The sequence below is a fragment of the Cynocephalus volans genome, chromosome 9 (assembly GCF_027409185.1).
Source record: "Cynocephalus volans isolate mCynVol1 chromosome 9, mCynVol1.pri, whole genome shotgun sequence".
In the NCBI taxonomy this organism is placed as follows: domain Eukaryota; kingdom Metazoa; phylum Chordata; class Mammalia; order Dermoptera; family Cynocephalidae; genus Cynocephalus; species Cynocephalus volans.
The window spans coordinates 2575633-2593922 of NC_084468.1; the positions used below are offsets into that span (position 1 = coordinate 2575633).

The following is an 18290-nucleotide window of genomic DNA, read 5'->3' on the forward strand; positions in this document are numbered from 1 at the left end:
CTTCCTGACTTGTGTTGGTGTCCTTCCCAGGTCTCTGTGAGCTCCAGAGCAGTTTTTAAGCCCGAGATGTCCCAAAGGTATCTATGTCCCACTCAACACATTTAACCCTGGCCATTGTTTTGCAGCCCCTCCCCCTACCCATGTGGCCGCACCAGCCGTCCTCTTTCTGTGTCAGCCGTGACCTTCACAGTTCACCGATGCTGCCTACACATGCACGTCTTGTCTCCGCATGGTCAGCCAGGGCCTGTGACCACCCTGCTCCCTGCTCCTCTCACCTGGGTTGTTCACGGGCTCCCCTCTCAAGGAGCGGTGCTTCCTTCTACCTTTTTGCCCATCGGTTGTACTTAGCTACCTGCTTTCTCCTTTGTCCCCTCTGTAGGTTCCTGAGAATGGGGCTCATGTCATTTGTATTACAAAGGAGGGACTCAGAGTGGTTTGGATGAATTGCCTCCCCAAATTCATTTTGTCACCAACTTTCCTCCTCCTTCCCACCCTTGCTGCCGTGGCCCTGGCCTCAGTCATGCTCTTCCTTGGTCACCTACCCTAGTCTCTCCTGCCCCCTGGGATCATCTCTGTAGCCCCTGATTGGGATTGAGGAGGTTCTGGGAAGTGAGCAGTTGCCACCAGCAGGTCTCTGATGTCCTTAAAATGCCAGACATATAAGTATTATTGTGAAGGCTAAATGAAGTAATACCCGGAAAGGACTGACGATAGTGCCTGGCATACAGAAAGAGGTGGACAAATGTCACCTATAACTATTATTCTTTATTTCTGTTCCTTCTAAAGTAGAGACAGACCCTTTGGTTTAACATGAAGGCTTTCTGAAGAGCCTCTCCCAGTCTTGTCTTTAAAACTTCATTTCTTCTGTACATTTGCTCTCTGTGTCCCTTTTTCAGGCACTCTGAACTGCTTGTTGGGTAAATCACTTACTTTCCATGTATCTTTGTCATAGTTTGTTCTAAAAATTGAAATCCAGTAACAGTAGTACAATAGTATTATTATGTACGTATACCATATAATCTAGAACCAGGTAGATATAGTTGGAGACATATGCAAGAAAATGTTCTGTCCAGACTTTGCCAAGGATAATCTTCCAAATGTCTTTATACAGTTATTTACTTTTTCTAGTTTTCTTTGCTTCTTCTGAGTTATACCTGTTGGTTCATCCTTCTTGGTTTCTATCTTGTCCTCTTTGATTTCTTTCTCATTTTGTTGCTATAGCTCCTCAAGTGATTTTTTTTTTTAACACAGGGTACATGGAAGGTAAAATTTCCAAGTTGTTAAGTTGTGGAAAGCATCCTTTTTTTGCCTTCTTATTTGATATTTATAGGATTGAATAAGATTTACACACACACACACTCTCCAAATTTTGAAAACATTGGTTTTTCTAGCCCTCAACTTTACTTATTTTTTTTTTTTTTTTTTTTTTTTGTCTTTTTCGTGACCAGCACTCAGCCAGTGAGCGCACTGGTCATTCCTATATGGGATCCGAACCCGCGGCGGGAGAGTCGCCGCGCTCCCAGCGCAGCACTCTACCAAGTGCGCCACGGGCTCGGCCCCCTCAACTTTACTTATGCAGATGTCCTTCTGATTCACTACATCTTGTAGCTAATGTTTATTTCTTTCTCAGAGGCTTTTAGGATTTCTTGTTTCTCCTTAGCGTTGGACATGTCCTGGGTATCTCTAGGTGTGGGTCATACTTCATCAGTTATGTTCAGTGCTCAGTGGGGCCTTTACATCTTTGGCCTGAGAAAATTTTATGCCCCCTGTATTTGTCTATCTATATGTCTATCTGTCTGTCTACCTCTTCCTCTCTTCCATTTTATCTGCCTTTCCCCTTTGAACTTCTAGTAGATATTTGTCTTTCTGGATCTGTTTTAACATTTCAAAATTTTCTCATATTTTCTGCTTGCTTTTCACCATTTATTTTAGTTTTCTTCTTTATTACTCAGATCAATATCTGTGCTTTTATGCACGTGCAAAGTATTTTTAAGCCCATTCCACAGTGTTTTCTACTAATCTCATTTTTAACTTCTAAGAATTTTCTCTTGTTCTGTGATTGCTTTTTCATGTTGGCTGTTCTTGTTCGATGGCTCTAACAGTCTCTTCAGTATCTCAGAGGATACTTAGGATTTTAAAAGGTACATTTTCTGTTTTCTCCTGGTTCAGTGTTTCTGCTGGTTATTTTTTTATTTTTAGTGTTTTTAGCTGCTGCTTTTTTTCCCCTATGTCCAGAGACCTGAGGTGGTTTATTTGAGTTTATACTAAAGGCTACATTTGTTAAGGTAGGCGGCCAGCATGGCTTTCTCCTGTGGTAGTGCAGTTCCATTTTCCCCGGGCCTCCTCTTTCATGATTGGGGTCCTGGTAGGTGTGTGCCAATGGGCAGCATCCTGCCAGGGCATGTGTTCCAGCAGCCACAGACAGAATTGCTTTACTTTGCTAGAAAAGCACTTTAGCTTCCAAGCTGTGTTTTGCCGCTTCCTCTCAGGTCCCAGTATCTCTCTTGGCAGATGCCCACCAGCCCAAAGGAAAAGGCTCTCAGCGAGCCATTGTGTCAGGATTGAGGAGAGGCGCCCACGATATAGATATTGGGGAGGGACTGTCTTAGGAGGCCCAGCTTATTTCTGGGGCTTGAGCTGATGGTTTCTTTAATGATCCAGCTCCATCTGTTTTCTTTCTTCCAGGAAATCCTCAAAATTCAAATACCTGAGGATTTCATTCTTTTAGCTGTTTTGGTTTTGCTTTAATATTTGGTAATTTCAGTAGGCAGACATGTATGCTCTGTCTGCCATCCTCAGTTGGAAAACTAGGAACATTTGGGGACTTTTGAATTAGGGAGGAAAGTATTAAAAACTCAACATTTCAAAAACATAACTTTTTGACTGGCTTTGTCTCTTATTTTCTAAGTATGGTTAATGAATATCCCTAAAATAAAATGTAGCAGCAAAATTGAACAAAGTGGATTGCAGAATTTTTGCAAAACTGTTGTGATGTTTGTTGAAACAACCAGTTCTGCACTGGTGATAGATCTATCTATCTGTACATATATCTCCTATATTAGTCAGTGTTCTCCAGAGAGACAGAATCAATGGGATATGTTATAATTACATGAGAGGGATTTATTAGGGGAATTAGCTCACGTGACTATGAAGAAAAGTCCCACAATAAGCCATCTATAAACTGGATGCCGGTAGCATGGCTCGGTCCAAGCCCAAACACCTCAAAACCAGGGAAGCTGATGGTGTCCTTGGTGTAATAAGTTCTGGAACCCAAAAGCTGAAGAGTCTTGAGTTCTGATGTCCACAGACAGGAGAGAAGAGTATATCCCAGCTCCAGCAGATCAAGAGAGATTGAAATTCACCTCTTTCCTCTGTCTTTTGTTCTCTCGGGACCCCCAGGGAATTGGATGGTTCCCACCCACACTGAGGGGGTGGGTCTTTTACACCCAGGCCACTCAGACTCTCATGTTAATCTCTGCTGGAAACACCCTCATGGACACACCTGAAAAGATTGCTTTACCAGGTTTCTCAGCATTCCTTCATCTAACCAAGGTGACATCTAGAATTAACCTTCACACTCCTTACCTATACTTTTTCAAGTGCAAAACTCAGTGATCCAAAACAGGATTGTTTAGATTACCAGAATTACTTGGCATTAATAAACCCTTTAATTGAGGGATTGTTATGGCTCACTTAATTTTCATGAATTGCATCTTAATTGTTCAGCTTTAGAGTCACTTTAGGGGTACCTGAACATAATCATGTTTATTTCAGTTGAGAGTCACTGCTAAGAGAGCAAATGATTTTCTTGCTGAAGTTTGATTAACTATTTTGGATGTAAGATTTTTTGTTTTATATCCCTCTTGTCACACTTACCAAATATCAGTGACTTGTCCTCAAAACAGTATCAGTGTTTGAGGTAAGGTATGTAACGTATTTCTTATGAAAAGAAAAAACAACAAGTAAAGAGCAGTTTAAAAAAACCATTAAGAGGCTGGCCCAGTTTAAAAAAACCATTAAGAGGCTGGCCCGTGGCTCACTCGGTAGAGTGCGGTGCTGATAACACCAAGGCCACGGGTTCGGACCCTATATAGGGATGGCCGGTTTGCTCACTGGCTGAGCACGGTGCTGACAACACCAAGCCAAGGGTTGAGATCCCCTTACCAGTCATCTTTTTAATAAAAAAAAAAAAAAAAAAAAAACCATTAAGCATATATAATATTTGTAACTTTTTGAAAGTATAGAAAGGTAGCAAAATGGAAAAGAGTTTTAAAAACCTAATTTAGTATACTCCTGCAGTATATTTTACATACATGCAATTCGTGCCAAGCATATATAGGGTGGGCGGAGTAGTGGAAGGACAGACTCAGATCTCTTTTCTGCCCCTCTCTTCCTTTGTTGTGACCTTGACTGCCCAGTTCCTTAGGGAGTACTGATCCGCTGTGTGTTCCTTTTTGGAGAAGAGCAGGCCCTTTCACGTCAGGCGTCATACACCTTTATGAGTTCTGCCAGCTATCTATGCTCTGCCTGGGAATTTTAAACGTTCATTATAACCCAGTCTATATTAGTAAACAAAACAGTAGTTTAAAAAATAATACAGCAAATACTGTTTTTGGCTTTTATTGTATCAAGTGAAAACAGGTTCAGAACAGCACTTGGTGGAGTGTTGTAATGATTATTTTGTTTGCTTCTTATCCCCTTTCTTCACCCAGAAAAGGATTACAGCAGTCTTTGTGACAAGCAGCCAATAGGAAGACTTCTCTTCAGGCAGTTCTGTGGTACAGAACCTTACCTAAAGAGGCGCATTGAGTTCCTGGATGCAGTGGTAAGCGATTTATCTCAGTGCTGAACTGCCCACCTAATCTTGTGCTTTTGAAAATTCAAAAACTAGACCTCGTCAATGATGTAGAGTGGATAGACTAGTTGTCTTGGTGTCATGTTATCTTCTTTTTGTGGAAATCCCTTTAGTATGAAGTGGTATTTCATGTAGAATTACATTTCAAGTGTTGGAGAGTCACATGCACTTATTGAATGATTTTGAAACATGCTGCTTTAATTTGTATGAATATTGATGGGCTAGTTAAGACAATATGCTTGTTCAGCCACCTGAAAATTATCCTTCCTACTCTCAACTGGCAGATACTCTATATACTAAAAACACTCTAACCCAGAAACATATGGAAGGGATGAGGTGAGCATGAGAATGATCATGTTAGATGGAATTTCCTATGCTCTGTAAAGTGTGCAACATTCTCATGTGTCCTGTTTGAGATTTACTGTGACTTCCTTATTAGTAAAGAAATTTTATGTTTCCAGATCTTTACGGATACCACTGGCAAGCCTAGAATTTCAAAACTATAAAATTCAGAAGCAACTGACCAGTAGAAAATCAGTGGAACTTGGCAGAAAAGCTCTCTTGCTTTTAGTTATTTGTACCGAGGTTATAAACGTTCCTCTCTTTGCTTTGTCTTGTCCTAGTTATATCAGCAAAAATGTACTGAGCACTTATTATATGCAAAGGACTGTCTTTATTACTGGGTTCGTATTTATTTTTTTCTGACATAGCTTTTTAAAAACTTTTTAAAAATGTATTTATTTATAATGTATTATCTCAGAAAAACATTTGAGGCTCTTTTGTTACCTTCTTTCTACCCACTGGGACTCCCCCAGTCCTTTCCGGCACTATTACTAGAATAAGACAAGTCTTAGAAAGGGGCAGCTATTCTTTTTAAAGATAGAATTCTGATGCAGCAGGGCATGCCTGTTCAGTTCCAGGGGTGGGATGTGGATATAAGTTTTCATGTGGTGCGTTGTGCTTGCCAAGGTGCTGTATTTTAAGAGTGTAGGTACCTATAGTTCTTCTTCATGTTAAAATGGCTGAACTGCATTGTTAAAGCTCTATTTTAGGTTTATGTCTTCTGATACTATCATGATACCTATTAGTTATTAGGTGACAGCCAGTGATTGTGGTGACAGATTTTGGTTTTGTTTTTCGACAGCAGTGTGTGGGTTCAGAAGTAAGCCTGATGAAGCAGTGCTTACTGCTTTCACTATCCTTGTCATGGTGACTGCAGGTGCTTTGAGCCTCTCAAGTGGACAGACCATATCTTTCTTATCCATTTCCCCTTCATGGCACCTGGCATGGTTGTTTGTCCTGCTCCTTGCCCAGCATTTTGTTGAATGAATTAATGGTATCTGTATCCAATAGGATTCAACTAGAGAACCAGAACAAGTAGGAGAGAGATATTAAGAGATTTATTGCAAGGAATTGGCATACATGATTGTATGGTCTGGCTAGGAAAGTCTGAAATCTGTACAATGGACCATCAGGGAGGGCATGGTGGAACTCTCCAGAAATGGGTGGAAACTGCTATCCTCAGGTAGAATTTCTTCAGGAGAGCCTCAGCTGTTCTCCTAACACCTTTCAATTGATGGGGTCAGACTTTCCCGGATTACCTAGGCTAAACTGCCTTACTTCCAGTCAACTGATTATAGACGTTAATTGCGTATAAAAATACCTTCACAGCAATACCTAGATTAGTGTTTGAACAACTGGGGGCCAAAGCCTGCCATGTTAATGCATCAAAAGACCATCACAGCATTGGGCTGCTTTCTTTTCCATTAATTGCATGTCATACAGTATCCAGAACTCCCAGAATTCACATTTAAAGGATCTTTAAGTAAACAGTATACTAGTTATTTGTTGTGGTGAGTACGGTGCCCTGGAACCTAGAAGGAAAGCTGGTTCTGACCACATCATGAGCTTGGTGGCCGTGGACCCTGGGTAGGCCTGGAAGGAAGCAGTCAGTGGGTCAGCTGCCTTTGCCTCCCATCCTCACTTCTCCCCTCACCGCCATCTGGCTTTTGGCTTCTCTGCTCTTCTGAGGCCCCTACTTCAAAATCCAAGGGCTTTGTTTGAGACCTTTTCACGCTGAGTCTCCATGTCTGCTGACGTTGACTAGCTGCTGCTTAAAGTTCTCTCCTCTGGGCTTTTGTGATCTCTTATCGGGTTTTTCTTTTCTTCTGCTGTTCTTCTTTGCCTGTCTCCTGCATATGCTTAGATGTTGTCAGTTTGTGCTCTTGACCCTTCTGTTGTTTTCTGGCCTGGATGCTCTCATCCGCTCTTATGGTCTGTCCCTGACACTGTGTGTGGATGACCCCTGCTTTGATATCACCAACTCTGACCTCCCCCGGGAGCTCTGCACTCAGCTTTCCAAGTGACTCTTGGACACTTCTAGAATACTGTTGCCTAGAACAGCCCAAGCTGTTTTCGATTGCATTTTATTTAGCCACATTTAATAGCTGAAAATATAATATGGCGTAGAGAGGATTATGGAAAGCACTGCTCTTAGCTGCTTTACTAACCTCCTTTGAAAAACTGGTCCCCTCCTCCCATAGCCCTTAGTTTCCCAAAGAAGGGCTGTAAATACTTGATCAAAAGAGCTGGTCTGTAGTCCTGAGGGTACCAAGTCAATTCCACCAGTCGGAGAATTTGAAACGTTGTGAAACAGTGTTGACAAATAACTAACATGTTCTCTCCTCTCATTTCTCCAATCAGGCAGAATATGAAGTTGCTGATGACGAGGAGCGAAGAGATTATGGAATGTCAATCTTAGATAGATTCTTCAATAATGAGGTATGTTTTCTTCTTTATAATAAAGATTTGTAAATAACTTAAGTAATTACAGTGCATAACCATTTTTACTTTGTCAGGTAAGATATAACAAATATGCTAAAAGCTTTAACCTCTTATAAATGTTCCTCTTCCACATTTTCATTTGATTCAGTGAGGAAATTAGCAATGAGAACTCTTAGATTCAAAGAATTTCAAAGTTTCTATGTTTCTTCTAGCAGAACATAGAACTAGAGAATTTTTTTTGCCTCTCTTGCACTAAAAATAACATTTTTTCCTATAAGCTTTAATGGGTCTTTGTTTTTATACTTTCTGACTCACTAGGTTCTTGGAGTTTGGTATGTCACTGACGTTAGAGCTGTAACTGCTTCCTTTCATGTGACTTCTGTTTGGTAGGCCATTAGAGTGTTAAAGAACCTGCTCATGCTCTTGTGATTAATAAATGGCAGGACTGGGATTTGAACTCAGCAAGGCTAGGTCCAGACTCTACTACATTGCTGGAAGTAAACCTTTACCAAGTGTATTATTTCCTATTGTTGCTGTAACAAATTACCTTAAGCTTTTAATGACTTAAAACAACACAAATTTATTATCTTCTAGTTCTTAAGGTCACAAATCTGAGATGAGTCTCCTGGACTAAAATCAGAAAGATACACACACATCTCTATGCCTGTATTTCCTCATTTTAAAATTGGGGGTGATTTTAATAGTACTGACTTCATAGTCTTGTTTTTGTTTTTGTGATTCAGACCCAAATGAGTTTTGACTCCAAAGCTTGTGTCTCCCCAGCCTCCAGCCTCGCTGATCATTCTTTTCAGATACAGCCATTACAATGTCTGCATATTTGTAGGTATACCCAGGACACTAATTGGGATGAATTGAGAAGTTTCATTTATTTAGTTCTCTTGCCTATTTTATTAGCTCCTTTTATTTCCTTCACCTTTCCTGAAGAAATACCTACATAGCAAAGGAGGTCATTAAGAAGAGAGAAATAATTTAGACCTGAATTACGGTGGATATAGCAAATGTAGAGGAGGAAGGGAGGCGCAATTAAACACCTGCAGCCTGGTGTCTTAGTCTCTTTGTGCTGCTATATATAACAGAATACAACAGGCTCTGTAATTCATAGTGAGCAGGAATCTATTGGCTCACAGTTCTGCAGGCTAGGGAATCCAATTCAAGTTGCCAGCATCTTTCAAGGGTCTTTTTGTTGCATCATCAAATGATTAAAGGGCAGAGAGAGAGAGAGATCACCTATGCCCATGCCCAAGAGGTGGGGGGAGGGGAGAGCGAGCGAGCATGCAAGTACACATGCCCAAGAGTGAGGAAAGAGAGAGCAAGAGATAGAAAGATCGTGACTGTGCCCAAGAGCTGGGGGAGAGGGAGCACCCATGGTTGGTGGTGGGGGGAGAGGGGACACAGAGAGAGAGAGAGAGAGAGAGAGAGAGCCTGTGCCCAAGAGTGGGGTGGACAGCCTTTGCCCAAGGGGACAGGGGGTGGGGAGAGAGCACGAGTGAGCAAGCACCCATGCCCAAGAGGGGGTGAACCTATTCTCACAGTAAGTCCATTCATGAAGACCTAAACACCTCTTAAAGGTCCCACCTCCCAATATCATCACAATGACAATTACATTTTAACATGAGTTTTGGAGGGGACAGACATTCAAACCATGGCATTTGGTAATAGTGAGTGATGTGTATGGGCTACCTGAAGATGTTGTAATTAGAATGCTTTTTTTTCCCTTTTCTTACCATCAACTGGGAAAACTGCCACATTCTTCCTCTTCTCCACCTGGTTGCCCTGCCCTTGTGCTTTTCTAAAAAAAAAAAATAATAATAACAATGATTCACATCATCCTTTTAGTTTTTCTTTTTCTTATCTTTTCTTTGAAAACAAAAACAACAAACATTTCTTTCTTTTGCATACTGAAAAAGGAGCTCCTTGAGGTCACTCAAATTTCAACAGCCCAGAATATCTAAAGTACCTAAAAGTAAAGCAAGACTGTATGTTGATTCTTGCATTTCTTTATCCTGTCACTCAGGCATTCTTAGTTTTTCTCACTTTTCTTAGTTTTCCTCTCAGGATTCCCAAATATTAAAATTCAGCCAAATTTGAATTTACAATTTAAAGGAATTGTGACCAAAACCAAGTGGGATTTATCCCAGGAATTCAAAGTTGGTTCAATATCTGAAAAATTAATATAATTTATAATAAATATAATACAGCTTATTAATATAATAAAGGACAAAAAAGACATGATCATCTTAATAGGCACAGAGAAAGCATTTGACAACACCCATACCCCTTCATGACAAAATCTCTCAACAAACTAGGAATGGAATAGAACTTGCTCAGCCTGAGAAAGGATATCTACAAAATACACACAGCTAACATCATACTTAAGTGTGAAAGACTAGATGCTTTCCTCCAAGATTAGGAACAAAATGAGGGTGTTCGCTCTCACCACTTCTTTTTGACTAAAGTTTCCGTTGTGCTGGAGGTTTCTAGCCAGGGAAGTTAGGCAAGAAAAAGAAAAGTATCCAGATTGAAAAGGAAGAAGTAAAACTATCTCTATTTGCAGGTGACACGATCTTGTATGTAGAAAATCCTAAGGAATCCACATGTAAAGAAAAAACTACTAGAGCTAATAAATGAGTTTGGCAAGGTAGTAGGATACAAGATTACTGTACAAAATTCAATTGTGTTTCTGTACACTACCAATTAAAATTAAAAAGTTAGGAAAGCAATTTCATTTACATAACATCAAAAAAGAATAAAATACTTAGTTATAATTATAACAAAATAAGTGCAACACTTATGCACTAAAAACTACAAAACATTGAAAAATTAAAGAAGACCTAAATAAATGGAAAGACATCCAGACATCCCATGTTTATGGATCAGAAGACTTAATATTGTTAAGATGGCGTTACTCCTCAAATTTATCTATGGATTCAATACAGTCCCTATCAAAAGCCTAGCTGCTTTGTTTGCAGAAATTAACAAACTGATCTTAGAATTCATACAGATATTCAGGGGACCCAGAATAGTGATAAACTTCTTGAAAAAGAATCACGTTTCAATTTCAAAATTTATTACTACAACAGTGTGGTACTGGCATAGGGGGTAGACATATAAGTCAATGGTATAGAATTGAGAGTTCACAAATAAATTCATGCATTTACAGTCAATTGACTTATGATCAGGGTGCCAAGACCATTCAACGATAAAGAATAGTCTTTTCAACATGTGGTGGTCAAACAACTGTTTAGCCACAAGAATGAATCTGGATCCTCACACCATAGACAAAAAATTAACTCCAAATGGATCAAAGACCTAAATGCAAGAGCGGAAGCTATACAACTCTTAGAGGAAAGCATAGGTATGAATCTCAAGACCTTGAATTAGTCAATGATTTCTTAGATATGACACTTAAAGCACAAACAGCAAAAGAAATTGTAGGTAATTTGGACTTCATCAAAATTAAAAACTGTGCTTCAAAGAGCACTATCAAGAAAATGAAAAGATAATCTACAGAATAGGAAAAAGTATTTGCAACCATATATCTAAGGGTCTAATATCCAGAATATGTAGAAAATGCTTACAACTGAACAATAAAAGGAAAACCCATTTTTTTTGAAAAATAGAAAAATAAATGTATTTTTTAACACAGGAAAATAAGCATATTTCTGCAAAATCCACCCCCCACCATTAGACTTTTCTGTTAGAGTTCCCTGTCTCCAAAATGTAAAAAGCAAGGCACTGAGTCCTTTGGTAAATTTGCCCTGGTAACACCTATTCTGGAAAACGATCCTTGTTTGTTAGTTTAAAGCCCCACAGAAGTCTCAGTTGTGCCTTTGTTGTGTCTAGCAGCAGGCCAGTGGGACTGCTCCTCGAGTCTCCTCTCTGCGCTCACCTCTCTGCTCGTGGAGACTAGAAGTATTGCTTTTCCTTTCTGTGGGAATAAATAACTATTAACACAAAAACTTTCCAAGATACTGAAAATCGGATCTCTGTTTGGAGTTAAATCATTAAACAGTTTTAATAGAATCAACCTGTCATTTAGTTTCAGAAAATTGAGACCTTTGGAAGGGAAATAATACTGTTGGAATATTGGCTTTGTTTTTGAGAAAATTTTGTGGTGTTTCTGCTGTCTGCAGTGCCTGGAACAACACATATTTGTTGAGTAAACGAATGACTAGACTTCTTTTCTTAAATGGTAAAATGAATTGACCCGTTTGTTCTTATCATGGCCGTGCTGTGTAGAGAGAAACTGGACTCACAGCAGGGGGTCCGGCAGGGTGTGGTTCAATCTCGCTCTCCCCCTTGTTCCTGTGGGTGCACTGGCATGTTTTGTAACTTCCCACACCTCTTCATCCATCAGAGTTGTTGTGAGGCTAAATGAAATAACATACATTAAAATGCCTCAAATGTATGAGATAATTTAAATGACAGCTATTAATCATTATTAATTATAAAAATAGTGTTGACTTTTTAATGCAAGTTTTCTCATTGTTGCATATTTCTATCAGTAGTTCAGTTTCTTTGATGAAAGAGCTGCTTCAATTTATAAAAAACACAAAGCTTTGCTGTGGTAACTGGGCTCTACCGCAGTCAGAAACCAGTCTGCAATACGTTTGTTGTTTCTAATGACAAATTAAGTGTACAGCTGAACATGGAGACAGTATTTTTTTCATTGAACCTGAATAATGGTTTTGTCATGTGTTTTCTTTTTCCACAATCCTTATCTTTTCATTTCATAAAGAGGATGGGAACTGGCACTAGGGCCTCTGTGAGTGGGAATGTGAAGTGGTAGCACCTTTGGAGGCATTTTCACAGTAAATACCAATATTTAAAATGAGTGTATCCTTTGAGATAGCAGTTCTATTTTTAGGAATCTATCCTGTAGAAACATGTGTACAAAGATGTTTATGGCAGTGTGTTTGAAGTGGGAAAACTGGCAACTAGAATGTTCAGTAGAGTCAGAAAAACCCAAACACTGGAAAACCACACAGTCATTAAAGAAAATGTGGTCACTCTATAGGTGTTAGCATTAAAATCTACATGTATATTTTTCCGGGGCCGGCCCGTGGCTCACTCGGGAGAGTGCGGTGCTGATAGCACCAAGGCCCCGGGTTCGGATCCCATATATGGATGGCCGGTTCGCTCACTGGCTGAGCGTGGTGCTGACAACACCAAGTCAAGGGTTAAGATCCCCTTACCGGTCATCTTTAAAAAAAAAAAAAAAAAAAAAAAATACATGTATATTTTTCCCATTTGTATGAGGAAAAAGAAACTGTGTGAGGGTGTGTGTGTTGTGTGTGTGTGTGTGTGTGTGTGTGCATGTGATTTTTAATTCTTAATTGTAGTTAAGAAGCACATAAAAAGATTTATCACCATGACCATTTCTACGTGTACAGTTCAGTGGTATTAATTACATTCACATTGTTAATGCAGCCAGTCTCCAGAACTTTTCCATCTCACAGAACTGAAGCTCAGTACCCATTAAACAACTCCCCATTTCTCTCTCCTCTCAGCCCCCGGCAACCACCCTTCTGCATTCTGTCTATGAATTTGACTACCCTAGGTACTTCAAAAGTGGAATCATATGGGATTTGTCCTTTGTGTTTGGCTTATTTCTCTCAGCATAATGTCCTCAAGGTTCGTCCATGTTGCAGCATGTGTCAGAATTTCCTTCCTTTTTAAGGCTGAACACTGTTCCATCACATGGATAGACCACATTTTGTCTATCCATCCATCTGTTGATGGACACGTGTGTCGTTCAACTTTTTGACTGCTGTGAATAATGCCACAGTGGACATGAGTGTGCAGACACTTCTTTGAGACCCTCCTTCCCACAACAGGCTGAACTCCAGTGAGGGGACTGGGTGGAGGGTGCGGATGGCATTTCAACTTGTGTTTTACACCTTATGTTTTCATTTTTTATAATAAGCATTAGGTTCTGTATGTGCTAAATTATGAAATAACTAATTGTTGTGTATTTGGTTTGTACTGTATTAATAAGTTGGCAGCCCCCTTACCAGAAATACCTCCAGGTGTTGTGAGAGAATGTAGATCAAGACTGAAGCAGAACCCTTCCAAAAAAGTCTTTGAGGAGTGCACTGGGTAAGTGGCTGGTGCCCAGCCCTGTACATGTTATCTGTGGCTAGCCCCAAGATAGAGGGGCTTGCAGGAGGTTGCTCAGGATGAGACAAGTTCTTACCAGAGTACTTTCCAAATTAAAACGACCACTCTCACTAGAAAGAGGTGACTGGAGAGTAATAAGTACAGTACATAAGCGGAACACTGAAACGGGTCACGCTGCTGTGTCCTAGCATCCCTGTGATGGCTCCGGGCCCTCTCCGCTCAGCCTTTCAAATGCTCGTGTCTAGGATGAAAAGATTCCCATGGAATGTTTTATTAAACCTAAACACTCACCAGAAATGTCTTTTTTCTGGATCTTTGCGATTTGGACAGGATAATTCTAAGGCAGAGAACGTTGGGTAAATCCAGCTTCTCTATTCACACAGGAGAAAGAACGGATTCTAGGTGCTCTGGTCTCAAACGGGCAGTGCTGTGTGTGTGCGCAGATAGTCACTCGTTTCACAGATGAGGAGGCTGAGGCCCCGGGAGCCGTGGGAAAGCTTGTTCTTTGCTCTGAGGGCAATTAGAGTGACATATCCATTGCATTTTTAAAGATTGCTCTGGCTGCAATTTAGAGGATGGCTTGAAAGGAGGAAGAGTGGGTCCAAGACACCGGCCTTAGAGTCTGTGGCAGTTGTTCAGGTGAGGTGTGAGGGCTGCCTGCACTAGGGCGATGACAGTGGTGTGGAGGTAATGAATGGATTTCAGAAACCATGAGGAGGTTGGTGGGCATGGGGACGTGTCAAATTGGAGGTGTGTTTCAGTCACCAAGCGAAGCCATGAGGTAGACAGCTAAATCCTGAGTGTTCATCTGAGAGGCATAGGAGACTGGGTTTGGAGGTCATAACCTCTGCTGAGGTGTGACTGAGGTCGTGGCAGCAAGGCCAGTGGCAGGAAGTGTGGACAGAGTGATAACTGGAGAGCCTGTGGGCCCTCTCCACACCCATCACTCTTCTGCTCACACAGTCTGGCATCTGTCCCCTCCCTCCACTACTGGAGGTTATTGGTGACCTCAGTCAGAACTGCGTTGTGGAGGGAGGGGACAGGTGCCAGACTGTTAGTGGAAGGAAGGATGATGCTTGATAAAGAAGCCAGATCCCAGGCCTGAAGAGAGGCCATGTGCTGGGGACACGGGAGTGGGGGGCTGAGGGGGCGACATTTCAGGAGAAGGGATGTGTCTGTAGTAGCTGCTGTGGAGGCTGTGTATTTTTAATGCCCAAGGAGGTTTTAAAACCTTATCTTAGACTTATCTTGATGTTTCAAGTGGGGCACCAAACCACAGAGAGTTGAATTCATTCATTCATTCATTCAACAAATAATTTATTTAGGGTCTATTATGTGCTAAGCACTGTCCTAGGCACTTGGGGTATGTGGGCGAATGTAACAGACAAACTTCTGCCTTCAATCAGCTCACGTGCAGCAGAGATGGCTCACCTGGCTCATGTTAGGGCGTGGGGGGCTGGTTCTGGAACCTGTGATACTTTAAGAAGGTGGCTGTATTGGAAATCAAAAACAAGGCTTCCTGTCTACCCATGGCTTCCTCCTGAGGCGTAGGTGCTCTGCACAATGAGGAGCTGAGTAGTTTAGAAGTTTATTCCCTTTGGTGAGAAATCCAGTGGCCAGTCTCATGTCCCACAGATAAGTGGATTTCATCTCATCTTTCTGCAAGCCAGGTGTGTGGCATTGGACTAGAACCTTCCTTTCTGACCTTCAGACTGCTCCTCAGAAAATGGATTATAGTAGATGTTCTCTAGTATTTTTAATTTCAAGCCATCTTTTATTCTTGTTGGATATTCACATTAATGGAATTCTAGTATTTGCAACTTAAATTTCCTCTGCAAAAAGATGTTGGCTCTGTCTGATCACCTCTCTCTGGTATGGCAGACAGGACAGGTATGGTCTTGGGTCCCTGGTTAAGACCATCCTGGGGCACTGTGGTGAAAATCACAATTCTTCCTCCCTTGCTCTGGGATGTTGAAGAAACCAGGAGGGGCTCGTCTTTCCGTCCTTCCTTCATTCTTCAGATTCCTCTCCTGGGTCTGTACATGTCCTTGTGCATGTGCGCTAGAGACGTGGGAGTAATAACAACAGTGATAGCCTTGGAAGGGCTCATCCACTTACCCCTCTCAGTGACTGTATGAGGTGGGCATGAATACTACCCCTATTTTACAGGAGGAGAAACTGAGGCCATAAAGGTTGGGTAATTTACCTCAGGTCCCTCAGCCAGTGAGTGGCAGAAGCAGGACTCGCCTATTCAGGTGTTCTGGCGGTTCATGCTCTTGACCTCTCTGCTGCCCTATAGGTGACTCTTTCACTGAATCTTGCACTGGGGAGGCATGTTGCTTGAGGACAGAGCAGTTGGCACCCCCTATGGACACATTCCCCAAGAAGAGTTGTCCTGTTTTACTGCTCTTCTCATTGCTGTTTTGCTGCTGTTTTCACTGATGGCATTAGAACCTAGTGTGAACTCCTGTAAATGCAAAGTCAATATATTGAATTGTGTGTGATGATTGATTTTCATATTCAGTGCTCGTTAATGCACTAAAATGATTTTCATATTGTAATGCAACAAATTTATATAATTGCATAAAATCTTTTTCTAGAGTTGTTCATAACTATTTAAGTGGGAAACCATTTGAAGAATACCAAGAAAGCTCATATTTTTCCCAGTTTTTACAGTGGAAATGGCTGGAAAGGTATGTTCTAATGTTAAACTCAATAGTAGTGCATACTGATTGATGCACTGTCAAAATACTGTTGGAAACTTGGAGTTGTATATGGTATTTTTGTACAGAAATTATTAATAGGTATTGTCCACTGTCTTCTGATTTAATTAAGTATGTTCTCTCTTTTTAAAATGGCAGTTAGCCCCGCTGGTGCAATGGTTAGATGGTAAAGCTTGTCTCAGACCTACAGTGACATGACGCGGTGCAGGGACTGAGGCTTTGTGGTGCTTTGCAGTCTAAGCCCCTGCTCAGCCTCCTGCCAGCTGTGGCCTCAGGCAAGCAACATAGCCTTTATGAGCTTCTGGTCCTTGTTCTGTACAATGGAGTTAATTATAAAATCACCTGAGAGATGTGTGAAATGCCTAGCATGATGTGTTAGCTGCTACTAGTGCAATTACTATTATTACCATTATCATTGATGGATTAAGTTTCCAGTTCTATTTCATACATTTTCTTTTGAGATGCTGGATATAAGCATTTCTTTGAGGTTCTTTTTTCAAAGGACAGCATGCTGCATATGTGTCGTTTTCCACGACAACTATCTTGCTGACAGGGTCAAAGATGTGTGCCTTGACTGTGCCATGACTTAAAAACATTGATGTTTCCTAGTGTGGGCTGGTTGCAGACCTGTCTTTAGTTAGTAAGAATAACTGGACTGTTTGGCATCTTGCTTTAATGTTTTCAGTCCATCTTAAAAGGGCTCATGTTTTTCTTAGTGCAAGTCGAGAGCTGTCCCACGGCGGGAGTGTCACAGTCCCTGAGCAAAGATGCCCTTTGTCCTGGGCATTCCCTTTGAGCAATATGGTTCAATAAATAAGGCTAAGACAGGAGCTAGATAGGCTTTTCTGTTTTAAAATAACAATGCGATGTGAGACCTGAAGCTTTTTTTTTTAATTGATTAGGCAACCAGTAACAAAGAACACATTTAGACATTACAGAGTTCTGGGAAAAGGCGGATTTGGAGAGGTGAGTAACGTGTGCCAGCTGCATGCAGCTCTTCTAGATAGGCCGACGACAAGGCCATCACGAGGTGTGGGCTCCCGGCAACGCTGAGCTTCACCAGCGCTTTCATGTCCTTACTGTGCGCTGTGGGAGTGACTTTGGCCAACTCTGAGAATTAGGATGGAACGTTGAGCGAAAGGTACTTTGCTACAAGTTTTTTTAAAAATCTCCTATCTTTGTGACTCCGTTTCTACTTAATATTTCTGACAGAAGCTGTTTTCTCGTGCTCGGTGTTCAAGCTCAGTCCATTTGTCAGATTAGAAGACTAGATTCTGTTTCCATGTTGTGGAATTTCCATTATTCTATTTCCATAATTTAGGAATAGCCCTAAAATTTATGTAGTACAGAGTACATTATTAAATATGCTCATTTAACCTAACTCTGTTTTGACACATATGTACCTTGTACCTACATCAAAAGGTGTCTGAAAATGTGTCAATTTGGAAAAATCCTAAGGAAACTTACAGATTCATAATAGGTGGTGTTTAAATACAATGGCTGTCCTAGACAGAGAGGTCTGGGGTGAGTAGACAGAGAATAGCCTGCAGTTCTGGTTTGGTGATGTAAAGAGATTGTTGGTTACCTCATTAATTATCTGGAGTGATCATATTCAGATCAAGGGTATTAAGTCCCCAAGAGCCAGGAGAGCAGTTGGGTAACTAACGTTGTATGTTTAAGTCAGAGGCGGGTTACACTGCCCAGATGTGATCTAAATCAGGCATGCTCCCATATTGCAGTTAAAAGCAAAAGCTGCCAGTATTGCCTTAAAATTAATTAGAAATCTG

At 41.0% G+C, this 18290-nt stretch overlaps 1 protein-coding gene across 1 annotated transcript in view; it reads left to right on the forward strand.

The window, feature by feature from the left end:
* Window positions 1–18290, forward strand: part of GRK4 (G protein-coupled receptor kinase 4) — a 76105-nt gene that overhangs the window by 21675 nt on the left and 36140 nt on the right. Inside the window, exons 3-7 of the mRNA XM_063107746.1 lie at window positions 4713–4825; window positions 7559–7636; window positions 13659–13759; window positions 16381–16473; window positions 17406–17469. Coding sequence (XP_062963816.1) covers window positions 4713–4825; window positions 7559–7636; window positions 13659–13759; window positions 16381–16473; window positions 17406–17469 — 449 coding nt within the window. The remainder of the gene's footprint in view (window positions 1–4712; window positions 4826–7558; window positions 7637–13658; window positions 13760–16380; window positions 16474–17405; window positions 17470–18290) is intronic.